The sequence below is a fragment of the Camelus bactrianus genome, chromosome 7 (genome assembly GCF_048773025.1).
Source record: "Camelus bactrianus isolate YW-2024 breed Bactrian camel chromosome 7, ASM4877302v1, whole genome shotgun sequence".
Lineage (NCBI taxonomy): Eukaryota > Metazoa > Chordata > Mammalia > Artiodactyla > Camelidae > Camelus > Camelus bactrianus.
In genome coordinates, this window is record NC_133545.1 from 53,144,561 (window position 1) to 53,158,834 (window position 14,274).

At 37.5% G+C, this 14,274-nt stretch overlaps 1 protein-coding gene across 3 annotated transcripts in view; it reads left to right on the top strand.

The window, feature by feature from the left end:
• The window catches only part of DGKB (diacylglycerol kinase beta), a 587,707-nt gene that overhangs the window by 546,522 nt on the left and 26,911 nt on the right, over window positions 1–14,274 (top strand). For all 3 annotated transcript variants that reach the window (XM_074367408.1, XM_074367407.1, XM_074367409.1), the window contains 2 exons: window positions 10,791–10,911; window positions 11,866–11,926. In XM_074367408.1, coding sequence (XP_074223509.1) covers window positions 10,791–10,911; window positions 11,866–11,926 — 182 coding nt within the window. The remainder of the gene's footprint in view (window positions 1–10,790; window positions 10,912–11,865; window positions 11,927–14,274) is intronic.

Sequence of the window (14,274 nt, forward strand, 5' to 3'; positions counted from 1 at the left end):
CAGAACAGATTCTTCTTACTTGCAACTTAAATTAACTTTCCATTATGAATCTGTGTAGTCCCAAATGCTAGTTTCAACCCTTTGTTGAGAAAAAAGGAAAGAACTGAGTATCTGGGTACAGCTCTGAGATTCTACCAAATAATTCAGTTCTTTGACCCTATCCCCACACACTTCAGGCCCAGAGATACGACTTTATCGGTCCAAAATGAGTCCCGAGACTCATTTTCCTTGGGCCCATTGGTCTGTTTCACACCTGGTGACCTTAGTTAGGTGGCCTGCATCAGAGAGACGTTCCTGTTCCATCTGTAGCATTTGCTCGATCATGCCTACCTTTGCACTGGGTGGATGCATAACTGTGAACTTGTCAAACAGAAACCACTAGTACGTATTCTTTGAAACATGTACCTCAGCTATACAAATGCTATTGGAGGAACAGATCTTTCTAATAATATTTTTCCAATGAAATTGATACTCATTCTGCCTTTTTAGCCAATGAAGAGGAAAAACATTAATAGGAAGGCTCTGCCCAGGAGCTGTAAACTATCTGGTGAGAGTGGCGATCGGTCCAAACACATTAAAATTCTATTTTCCTCCCCAAGTGTTTGCTGCAGATGACCCCCACTGATCTTAAATATATTTCTGTATCTGTAACTGAATAGAGGTTTTCCGTACAGCATGTTCTAATGGCACTCTGGCCTTTCGCCAGCAAGGCACTGAATAAGGCTATTTTTAAAATACAGAAACTGGGAACAGCTGCAGCAATCAAATTTGATAAAAACAGAGAGGAACTTGGCTTTTTTTTTTTTTTTTTTTTTTTTACGGTTTGTCCAAGTTTAGACTTCTTTCATAGAACTGCTTTTGTTCAGTTGTATGAAGGGCTACGAGACCAATACAGTGAAGCCCTTTTAAATAAATAACTTTTAAAAGAATAGTCCTAAATAGAAAAAATTGTCTTTGTACCAAGAGGAGCAGCGCAATAGCACTTTAAACTATTTTTTAAAAGGATCTCTCTCGTAAGACGAGGTGAGAGAAGAATGAGTTAATAGTAAAGTTTGTACTATGCAAGAGGTTTTGGCTTCCCCCACTCCCAAAGGCACTCCTTGAAAGGGGAGATAAAGTCCTTAGTTTCTCAGTGTTGGAAATCGGAAAGTTTTTGCATTTAACTTCTCTTAGCTTCTCAAGTGTTGTCAGGGGTGAAGGTACTTCGAATGTTCCATTTTTACTTTTCACATTACTGTTAGTCATGAATGTTGCTGTATTTCCTAAAAGATGAATTAGCATCAGTGCGGTTCTTTTATAAAGATAAAATGACATCCTTTTTCAGATGTAAAGGAAAAGTTTTTCACAGAGACCTTTTGTACTTATCTGAATCCCTCAACATGTCTACATACAAGGGCTTATTCTTCATTTTTTTTTTTTAAATCCAGGCTCTTTGGAAACTTGTCAGTACATGATTAATAAGCGTCATGAGGTGAATAGACACTGAAAATCTCCTACCCAGTGGTAGGTTACAAGTCCTCTCTTCTAAGTGATTTCACGTGTGGAATGGATTTCTCTGCTAACTTCATAATTGACATGACAAAGGATATTGTATTTCGTATAAGTATTTACAAATGGGATTAATTTTAAAATCCCATCCAAATAAAACTACTTATGTCAACATTAATTCAATTTAGTAATCCAAGATGTAATATAATTCTTTTTCTGTAGCCATAAAGTCATGAAATAAAATTATCTTGCTGCATAAGGAAGAAAAAAAGGGGGATATATACAAAATTGAAGAATTCAGATGTATTTGAATCTATGCTAACTTGTTAACAGGTAGCCTGTTAGATATGTTGGCCTGTCTGTCTATAATCTGTTACAAGCTTTAAAAAAATGAAAAACCAAATTAAGCGGTGTCTTCTCTAACTTGAATGAGTCAAGAAGTGCTCATCTTGAAATGGTGAAGCAATGATGGCATTAAGTGTGTTGTGAGTGCTTTGAGACCGTAACAGTTCTGTCCTGTTGTCTTGTCCTGTCTTCAGTTAAGGGAGGGCGGGGGTTTGGGGTGGGGGTCCTCGCTCCGGCAAAACTCCTTAGACACACACACTGTTCTAACCAGAAACTGTGACATTCCTCTTGTGCAGAGCCTTGAACTCAGTAGGTTTTCAAGGGCCCTCTGGCAGGACACTAGATTTCAGTATATAATCCTATATTTTAACCGCTGTCAAAAAGTTCCAAAGAAGATTACTGAGATTTAATTCTATTTAGTCATGTAGCCTCTTTTCTGAAGACAAACTGCCAGGAGAGTAAAATTTCCTCCTGACCAGCAGTGCTTTTATGCACAGAGCCTGAGAAAGCACAATAACCCCAATATAATAGTCTCTCAGTCTCTTGCTAGGAGTACAGCATTTATATGTAACCACGTATAATTGGATATCAAAACCAGCTCTGTTATGTAGGAAAAATTTTAGTGTAAATGACTATTCCTCACAATTATATTTTGTCTTTATTTTAATTTTCAGCCTTAAGTATGTGAGTTCAAATGTTATTACCATGTTTTAAAAATTTTATTGTTTTTTCCTTTCCAAGTGAATTTCAAGTCTGTTTCAAGTATATTTCATTTTTTCATTGAAACTAAAATAAGGAGACTAGAAATATGCCATTATATTCTATAACACATTTCAAGAGAAAGACTGATTTTATAGTGCTCCTGGAAATTGAATGTAAAGACGACATAGTCATATAAGCAGCTTGGCACTGCCCCCTAGGAAGTTGGATTTTAGATTGTTTTTTAATTGCTGGGACTCCTTAATTCTTAGGAGAGGAAGGATTGGTGGTCTCCTGGTGACTTCGGCTCCTAGCTGGCATCCGTGTTCTGGGGCAGGATGCCCCTCCAGAAGTTACTCAGAATTTGCTGACATCAGCCTTCATTCATGAGCACTCGCTTTGTTGGGTGATGGCGCTAATGTGAGGAGACACGTGAAGCAGCTTGGTTTATGGAGGAGGGCAGGGGAGGCATGGCGCTGTGAAAACATCCCCTCACACACTGATGGCTCATTCACACAGAAAACAAGCCACAGCCTTCAGTCCCTGCACAAAGCTTAACGAGAACAAACTGACTCAGGAACCCAGGAGAGGCAGTGTTCAGATCCCTGCGAGCTTGTGCTCATAAACCCTCTGCTTCCATTTACTGATACTGCTGTAGCAAGACATTGCCGCGGGAAGTCTTTAGGCTGACTCTCAATGGGCTTTGGGAACGCAGTGCTTATGATTTCTTGGGTAGTGGGTCCTGAGGGGAAAGTCATTTCTCAGGGACACCATAACAAAGTGATTTGCAGGCCCTGAACTACTTTGGTCACAATAGGGAGGTGGTTGACAATACGCTGCACTATGATTTCTGGTCTCTTTTTTTTTTTTTTTTTTTTTTTTGATCCATTTAGGGAAGTTCAGAATTTTAGAATGAAAATACATGAAGTTATAGTCAGCTCTAGCTGGGTGTTTAAAAAAAAAAAAACAGATGGCTTTAAAAGAGATGATCAAATCTATTCTTTTAAAGCCAAGCATGTGATTGCACTGTGTGTGTATATATATCTTGTATGTACCTTAACAACTTATTTTTCAGATTTCAACAGGGAATAGGATCTTTCACACTGCTAGATTTTCCAAATAACACTACTTAATCCATTTGTGTACTGGACTCTAACCTTTTTAGTTTTTACTTTCTAACCACTTTGGATTGAAACCCTTTCAAAAAGTATCCTGCTTTTGTTAGCCTTCTTCTAGAGTCTCTTCGGAGTATAATTCCATACACATGACCTGGTATAGTCACTGTGAATGAGAGTTTTATACTGTCTGATAATTTGGTGACAAAATCTGAAATGATTTAGTGGTAGGACTATGAGTGGCACCATTTTATGGTCTTATGTGTATTTCTTTGTGATAATTCTCTTTCATTACTGATAGCACTTAATTGGTTAGTTCTTACTGTTGTCAATGTGTATGATAACTTGGATTTTGGAGTCATGCATACCTAGTTGGAAAACCAGATTTTCAGCTATGTGTGAAGCCTTGGCCAAGTAACATAGTTTCCTCATCAATAAAAAGAGGAGAATAAGGCCAGCCTCAAAGCATTGTTGGCAGTCTTAAATGGGAAAATGCCTGTAAATGCCTTAGCAGAGAGCCTGCTCATAGTAGGTATACCATATGTATACTCCCCATTTCCTTGATAGGCCTATAATTGTATAGTATGTTTTCCGAGGTGCTAAAAGTTTGCTTTAGTATGTACTTGTACTGTGAAACACAGAGTTCATGTTAATAAATTTTTCCTTCAGCTCTCTCCACTCAGCCCCATTTCTAATTGCTTTTTCTAATTTATGGAGGTCAGGGAAAACAGCTATTTATGCTCATGAGGAGTCTAAATTAAGAATCAATGGGCAATAGATGGACATGTTAGAAAAGAATGCTCGAAGCATTCACTTTGATGGAGGGATTTCATATATCCCTCGGCTTTATAAAAGTTTATTCTGGCTCCTCGGGCACGTTTCAAATGTTTGCTAGATAAAAGAGGCGTTACTGGAAGGCATACAATCTGTCCACACTCGGAAGGCACAACTCCATAGCTAGCTTGGTGTCACCCTGGCCAAAAAAAGGGCTTAATAGGTGGTGATACAATTAGCAAATTATGGTGATGACAAAATGTCCTGCTGAGTCGGTGAGTGTATCCCAGGACAGGACGTCCCACTGTGTCGCAGCCTGTTGCTGGACACCGTGCACAAAAAAAGTATGCCCTGCCCTGCCCCACCCGCTTCCTTTCCCTTCAGTACACACCCTATTCAACGATATGCCAAAGTGCTACAACCCACATTCAGTCTGTGTTTGTAATGCATCCTTTTCTGTTCCCTACATATGGCAGTCTGAAACAATTACATAATGAGACATATTATCAAGGAGCAACTGTCAAAAATGAGGAGACTAAGCTATGAATAAATATTACTCATTTATTAGCTGTGCTGCTTCTGTGTTCTCGAACCTGTACAGTACTCCTGACTTTCAGATTTTGTATTTGTAACCCCTGATTATCATGTAACAGAACACTGCAGCGCTAACAATGTTCAGGAAAAGATACCCCAAAGCCAAAGGCAAGTTCACTCTGAAGAAGGGTTTCTTACCATTTTTGTGCTATAGTCATCTTTGCCAATCTGGTGAAATCTACTGACTCTTCTCAGAGTAATGTTTTTAAACTCTTAAAATAAAATATGTAGGCTTACAAAGAAAACCAATTATATTGAAACGCTGTTAAAATTTTGATTTAGTAATATGTGTGCTTCTTTATTAAAAAGTTACCTTAAAAATCTAACAGGGGCTCAAGAATTATTAAGATTTCAATGTAAAAATTAGTAAAAATAGAATTTTGAAAAATATTGCAACAACTACAGTGTGTTATGGAAATATCTGTTATATCTATCAGTGACAACATCAAAGGTATTTCTACTACAACTATGGTGTCTTGCCTAAACTTATAATTGAAAGAAGTGCTTGACTTCAATTACATGTTAGCAAAAAGAAAGTTGTATTTTTCTGCGTTCAGAGTCATTGACCCCCTGTTAAGGCCTTTGCTGTACTGTGACCTAATTCAGGGTATTTCTTTAAGTTTCTTTCCTCTGAAGCACCTCTTCTAGACTTTCTATTTTAAATATGAAAATAACAAGTTTAGCAGATTCTCTTGCCTCCGTTATATCCATGGAGCCATTTGGAAAGATATGTTAACTTTTTTCAGAAACATACTAATTTTCCCATTCAAAAGTATTATCTCATAACATTAAATTAAACAAAAGGGGTGTCTTCCTCAGGATGGACGCACACTTCCTAACGTCAGGATGTCAGGATTTTCCCGTGGTCAGGGGACGACTGACAGCTGGAGCTGTCACCTAGATCTCCAGGTGTGGATGTACCTTCTGCCTTCCTATCCATGACTCTGCTGCTTTTCCTCACACTCAAGAAAGCCAGTGAACGCAATGACTGAGCATAATGTTGAATGTTAAGCTACTCTTGTTTCTTTGGTAATAAAATTTTTTTGGAAGCTTTGCTATTTCATGATTAATAACAAACTGATAATGAGAAACGTCCCAGTATGTATGGGTATGGTGAGAGTCCACGGTTGAGAAGAGCTGGTTTTGCAGACCAGTGCATACCTGAGGAATGAGTGCTGGGACATTGTGTCTTTCAGGCCACTGTGATGCCATTTAGCACTTACAGTAGTAGTGCTCAGTGGACTGAGAGAGAGAATGTTTATCTTAAGCATAGGTTGGTACTGTTTCTCTCTTTTTTCTAAATTGAAGTTTAGTTGATTATACAATGTTGTGTTGGTTTCTGGTGTACAGCATGGTGATTCAGTTGTACATATACATATTTTCTTTTTCATACTTTTTCATTGTAGTTTATTACAAGAAATTTAATATAGTTCCCTGTGCTATACAGTAGGACCTTGTTTATCTGTTTTATATATAGCAGTTTGTATCTGTTAATCCCAAACTCCTAATTTACCCCTCGCCCTCCTTTTCCCCTTTGGTAACCGTAAGTTTGTTTTCTATGTCTGTGAGTCTGTTTCTGTCTTGTAAATAAGTTCATTTGTATCATATTTTAGATTCTATGTATAAGTGAAAGACATATAGTATATGTCTTTCTCTTGCTGGTTTACTTCACTTAGTGTGACAATCTCTAGGTCCACCCATGTTGCTGAAAATGGCATTATTTCATTCTTTTTATGGCTGAGTAGTATTCCATTTAATTTATACACTACATCTTCTTCATCCATCATCCTAAGGTACTTTTTCTCTAAATGTTCAAATAGTAGACATGTTAGGCTTTCTGGGCCATATGGTTTCTGCTGCAGCCACTCTCCTTTGCCATTAAAGTGTGAAAGCAGGCATAGACAACACTTAAAAGAATGAGTGTGGCTGTGTTCCAATAAAAACTAATTTATGAACACTGAAATTTGAATTTCATATAATCTTCACATGTCACAATATATTCTTTTTTGAAAAAACAATTTTCATTTGTAAACATGTATAAACCATTCTTAACTTGCAAGCCATACAAAAACAGGCAGTGGGCTATTTGGTTCGTGGGCTGCAATTTACAACTCCTGGTTTTAAGTATGGAAGCAATAGCCAGATAACAGACCAATTAAGGAGGTGAATCTGGTTGGTTATGACATCCCAAGGGGGGCTACACTTAAAATAAATTTTAGCTAGAATGTGAAGTGAGGAAGTTTTTGATGTTTCTATATGACACCACATATAGAAACAGAATTCAGAATTATATAGACATTTCATCCGAAATCAGTCAGGACCCTGATCTCAAAGACAATAGGTAAGAGGAAGCAATTGTACACAGACATTGCAGGCTGCTATATAAAAAATGCAGAAGTGTTATGGGAGCAAATTTATGCAGCACAAATTTAGAATTTCTTTCTTTTTATCTAAACAGTTAATTAGAAAGACTGTGATATTTATTTACCTTCAGCGGACTTAGTAAATATTTCACTACTTCTGTGGTTCTTTGTGTTCGCAAGAACATGAAAGTTTGAGAGCCTAGGTCTTCTAAATCCATATGAAATGTCTTTATCACCAATTATTAAGTGTAGAATTGATTTTCAGGGCATCTTTGCAGGGAGAAAAAACAAATACAAATTAAAAGAAAGAAAAAAATCAGAAGGAGAGTGGTAGACAGCAGCAATATGGTGTGGGTGTAGACAGTCCCTGTAATTCATGGAAAAGTTAAGGCTCACAGATAACTCTGTCATGAGAAAGTATTTCATTTCTTGTAGAATAGTTCCCATCAACCAGATCGCTACAAAAATTAGCATAAAATTTTACCTATGTGAGGATCAGGCAGCACAGAATGTGTAATACTAAATATGAACTTCAGTTTTGTGGTGGTTGTTGTTGTTGTTTTGTAAATATCACCAGGCACACATCTGGAGTTTTAGTGCTTGCCACAATGTAGCTTTTGGGTTGACATATATCTAAGAAATGCGTGTATTAACAGCCAGCCTGTAGAGCCAAGCACATTTTAGTGCCGGCTACAGCTGAAAGAATATGTTTCCATTCCTTGTCCATCTGTTCTTGGCGACATCAATTTAAACTAGAAACACAGAATAAGTTTCATGAGAAATAAGTCTAAATCGGGTTTAGCACAGCAAGGTGAATGCTCTGAACAATTATGACTTGTTAACATTTGATTTACTAGCTAGATGGTTGTGTTTACTTGAAGAAATCTCATGCTGCAACTAGAGATTAAAGTTTAAAAAATATTTTTTTAAAATCAGTTTGTTTCAAAAAATACAGTGGCCTTCACAGAGAGCAAACTTACGGTTCCCCAAGGAGAAAGGAGAGGAAGGGATAAGTTAGGAGTTTGGGACTAACAGATACAAACTACTGTATATAAAATAGATAAACAGGGTCCTCCTATAGAGCACAGGGAACTATATTCAATCTCTTGTAATAACCTACAATGAAAAAGAATATATATGTATAACTGAATCACTATGCTCCACATCAGAAACTAACGCAACACTGTAAATCAAGTATACTTCAGTAATTTTTTTTTAATGTAGTGGTCTAGCCACATTTTCTATTTTCAGATCTTATATTAAATTTGCCAAAGAGCATGGGCCTAGAAAACTTAGAGCTTTCAAAGTGCTATTCACCACACACTTTTAACTACGCTGAAAATATATCATTTATACTGAGGTGGGAAGCCCCATAAAAAGACAGGCAGGAACCCAGGCAGGGCCACTACTCTCCTGCCAGCACCATCTGGTTCCTTGGCCCAGAGGCTCTATCTCACTTTTTGCCTCTGAAACGGCTTACTTACCCCTAAAATTCTATTGGTTCCCTGGGCTCTTGTCCGGTTGGTTATTTCTTTCATTCCTGATTGGTTATTTCCTTCACTCCTGATTGGTCCATTTCCCTAACTTCTGATTGGCCCATTTGTAGTACTTCATTTGCATGGAGCTCACTCCTGATTGGTTATTTCTCTCCCTCCTGATTGGCCCATTTCTACAAAGCTTGTTCCTAATTAGTCAACTTTCGTTATACCTCATTTGCATATGATGTTGCAAAGTGTGAACTGGTAGCCTATGAAAGCCAATGTAAACCTACAGGCAGGGTCTAGAGCTTGGAGCATTAACTTTTCTGGGCACACTGGCAAACTTGAGTTCTCCAACTCTCCAAGTGCTGCCTGGTCTCTTGCCCGGATCCAGGTTGCTGTCACAACTGAGCTGTAACACCGATCTGTAACACTGAGCTATAACATTGAGCTTTAACACATTTTTCCAGAATACCTCTGAACTTCTTGCTGAAATGGAATCATTAGTGGGGAATGAGGGCTTTCTGTGCAAAGTAGAGTACATACAACACACATATGCTTCTTTTTCTTGAAATCCACCCTCAGCTATGACTGTTACATGGTTATCTTGTATAACCGGCATGCCCTACCCTCAGCTACTCTGTCACCCCCTCCAGCTATTTTTTGCTCCTAGAACAAGATCAGACTTTCTTTGCATTTGAAAATACATAGGATTACATGAAAATATCACTGTAGAAAAGGACCATATATGGGCACCTAGACTCTTACCTTCAAATCAGGGTTCAGGGATCCTGACATAACTAGGTAAGCAGAGGGGCTGTGTGCTGAGACCGGGTTCGGTAGTTTTTACCGGTGCAAGTGCATCCTCTACATTCCAGCGAAGTGAAGACCTGGTTGGAGAGGGACCTTGCAGCTCACACAGGCCCTCTCTCCCGCCCTATGTGAGAAGTGTTTCTATAATTTTTTAAAGTATCTTTTTGGTGTGACTGATTTATCATATAGCAACGTGGTTATGCCTCCGAGTGACTGGATCCAAATTTTGGCTCTCTCTCACTTCCTGTGTAAGTGAATATGAATAAATTACTTGACTTCTCTAATTTTCAGCTTCTCTATCTGTAAATTCTAATAATCATATTTATCTTAAACTGGCTTTTTTGGTGCACAAATGAGTTAATCTGTAGAGAGTGATTCGCCCAGTGACGGGCACTGAGTAAACACTCAAAAAGCAATACCTAATACTACTAGCCTTCTAAGAACTGTCCTGTTTAAAAAGAAAATAGTGATTGTATTGTGCTAATTATCTGATTTACTTCGAAGAAGAATTCAGTAGCGTATTCCTTATCAGAAAAAAAGCGTTTCAAGAAATTAATAATTGTTTCTTGAACTTCTGCACAAATTTACCTATGATTGTGGGCAAGTCACTCAGTGATTTAGGGCTCAAGTCTTTTTATGTTTCAAGTGAAAAACTTTAATTCCATGATCTCTAAGGTCTTTTGTTCGGGTAATAGAACTAAATCATGTTTGACAGCATATCCTCATACTTTATTTATAGTATTGAAATGTGTATTTGCTGCCAAATGTCTGCTGTGGGATGTATAAATGTTCCATATATACATGTGGAATAACATGAAGTTTGTTGATGTTAAAAACTACTGGTATATTTTTTTTTGGTATTATTTGGCTCAGAATCCATTCTTCCCATTTTGTTTTAGAAGAAGCTGACAGCCCATCTTTTCCCACAGCACCTCAAGGTTTAGTTAAACTGAGAGTTTCAGAAGTAGGCCATCTTTTCAATAGTTTTAGCACAGTATTGGTGACAGAGAAACTTTCTTTCTGCAGTAGCTTTTATTTTTCATTTTCCTAATGTCTAATGACATTAAAGGGTACACACAGGCATATGCACTGTAACTTACAAGGCTTCTGATTTCTTTCAGATCTGAGTGATCAGCTGCTGGAAGTGGTTGGCTTGGAAGGAGCCATGGAGATGGGGCAGATATACACAGGACTGAAAAGCGCTGGGCGGCGGCTGGCTCAGTGCTCCTCTGTGGTCATCAGGTAGCTCTTTCTAATTGAGAAAGGGGGTGGACATGACATAAGTACAAATTAATTAAAATTATATAAGACTCTGATAACGATGCTTGTTTGAGCTGTGCCTCAAGTTACCAAGGATTAATACTGATATATTTCAAGTTAATGGAAATTGGCTGAACTTACAAAGTTTTGGTTCACTGTTACTTATCAGGTCTGTTGGAATTGGATTCTCTTTTGTTGAGACCATGGATACACTTGTGACATACAAATTGTATCCCCTCTAATCTGGTTCACACTCAAGTTTATTTTACTGAAGCATTGAAGTACCGGGGAAATTATTCAGTGAAAACACTATTAACACCATTAATTTAAATTCTTTCATAGAAGAAAGCCCACCCTTTTTTTCTATAAAACTAAATGATGAGTAATTATAAAATACAATTATATGCGTGTATTACATTTAAATGTTTTGAAAAGGCATGTTTTCCAAATTTTACCTGTAGAAAAAAGGTTTGTTTTGACCCCGAAGTGAAACCACAGATTATAGTACAGGTGTATATATATATATATATATATATATATATATATATATATGAAAGTGTTGCTACTGGAAAGTCTGAGACATCAAACACTTTCTCCAGGTTTGCCATGTGGGTGTGAAAACAAGAAGGCCCTTTTGGCTGTAAGAATTCTGATTGTGTCATTAAGCATAAGCTCTACATTTTCCTTTGGGCACCCAGAATTTTTGTTTATATAAACATATTTACCAGGAAGCTCTTACCATTCTTGTAACCAGGATATCTTTCAGGGTATTCATTTATAGTTAAGAGTTGAAATCCCTTTCAAAAGAGATAACTTTAGGGCAGAGCCCAGCCATTACCATATTTGTGTTCCCTGGTCTCATTGTCTTATATCGGATATTTAGTCTGTTACGTAAAGTATTTCAGTGTTAAACTTAAAATGAAAAATTTTCCCTAGGACTAGCAAGTCTCTGCCAATGCAAATCGATGGGGAACCATGGATGCAGACCCCATGTACTGTGAGTACAGAATAATGAAAATGTCTATATATTATATACTCCCCAAACTAACCAACCACATACTCCTATAGATAAATAATCACAATATCTAAGCTTTGGACCTATCGCTAAGTACCTTTTCTTTTCCATTTTTTATGTCACAGAGCCACTGCATTCAGATTTTAGGCACTATATGCCCTTGGCAGTGATTGAGCTTTTGAACGTTTGTGTTACCTTTAGATACCATAAATGAGTTATAAACTCTGGAACTAAACAAAATCGTTAAAGTTCCTCTTAACCTTTCTTGTACTTGCTTCAGAACACCTTATGAGAAAAATATTTATGGGACCTTCAAACATAATTCTCCCTGAATTTATTACCCATCTGTTCTTCTGCCTCCATTTGGGGATTGGACGGCTTCCTTCTCTATAGAAAACACCCATCATAGCTGTTCTCTCCACAGTGAAATATTATTTAAGTCAGATGTTTAGCTCTACCCAAATTTAAATTTCTATTTGTATAGTGAATATTTTATTGCATTTCAGTAATATGCTAGGTACTCCTTTTGGTGCTAAGAATGGAAACATGATGAGTAATATAGACCATGATCACTAGTAAAACATTGAATAGTAGAATGTGGAATAGAACATATTCAATCAAATAATTATCCTCAAGGAATTTACATTATAATAATAGGAGTTTAAATTAAGAAAGCAAGAAAGACAAATACATATATAATAAATATAACTTTTGATTGCAGTAGTTTTGAAAAAATGATGAAGAGGAGCTGGGTGTAGTATGAAGAATGCTTTGGCTGAGTGGATCTGGGAGAGGCCTTTATGAAAGAGTCAAAAGTTCAGTGTGTTAAACAGTAGGAGGATGGTGTGACCAGAGTTTTTAGAGGTAAGGTGAGAGTGGTAAGAAGTACAGTAGAAAAAATGGGCAGAGGACAGATGAAGTAGAAAAAATGATGGTAAAGAATTAGCATCTGATTCTCAGCGCAGTAGGAAGCTATCGAAGGCTTAAATCATCCGATTTACATATTTCAAGTTCGCCGTAGCTGCTATGTGGAGAATGCGTTGTACTAAGGTTTATTAGAGTGGTCTGAGCTTGGGCAAGGATAGTGGCCAGGAAGTGAATGGATTTGAGCTACATTCTGGAGGTGAAACAGGAAAAATTTGCTAATAAATTCCCTTGGGGTGAGAGGTAGGAATAAGGGAAAGAGATGAATCAAGGTTAGCTCTCATCTGTGAATGTGGGTACCATTTACTGCATAGTTGAGATTGGGAGGGAAAATGGTTAGGGAGTGGCAGGGGAGGGCTTAATCTTAGATTAGTACAAGCTTTGTGCTATGTGCTGGTGTTACATGGTTACATGTGACTATTCTGTTGCTGTTGTTTGTTTTTTTTTTTTTTTTGAGAAATAAATGACATATGACAATATATTCGTTTTTATTAAATATTCACACAAACTCTAAATAATGAATATCACCATTTTTCAGATGGAGAAAACTGAGGCATTGGACGATCAGATAACTTACTCAAGGTCAGATAGAGGACAGCTATGGAACTCAAACCCAGGACTCTTTGATTGCAGCCTATTCTCTTAAACACTAGTGTAAACAACTGTAGCTGCTTCCAAAGAGTACAACTTAACATTTAAAAGAGGAATTTTAATTTTTACATTTCCAGTGGTTTTACTCTGATGCAGTTGGTTCAGTCTTTGTGTACAGACATAAATACGACTTTTTGTTTATTCCTAGTATATTCCTTTTAGCTAATTGAGCCCCAAGTTTGTGAAACCCATTAATTCTGTAGTAATAATGTAAAACAAACTTGTCTAAAATCCTGTCTAGACTGGCTACTTCCTATGCCTTCTGCTATCTCTGTACTTGGTTCCAAATATCCTTTAAAAAGAAATCCTGTTCCTCCTTTTACCAGCATACATACATTTACATCTTTTTTGTTACTCTTCACTCTTCCAGTGACACTTATGAGGTCACATTTACACTCACATGGATATTAAAGGTGTAGTTTTCATTGTTGCCAGTGGTGGTGGTGGTGATGGCAATGATCAGGATGATGATGGGGGGGTAGTATGGTTGTGATGGTGGAAACGGTAGTGAAACTTGTGGTGATGATGGTGATGCTAGTTTCAGTGGTGGTGGTGGTGGTGGTGGTCCTGATGCAGGATGGCAGTGGTAGTAGCCATATTCTTGTCTTCATGAAAGGTCACTTTTCGTCAGCCTGGGTCGCAAAAGAATGAATGAAATACAATGAAACTCAACACCTTCCATGAGTATTCTGCATCCTTTTGGACTTTTCTCAGGGAGAAGGGAAATTTAGTCCTTTTGCCATGTTTTAAGTCAA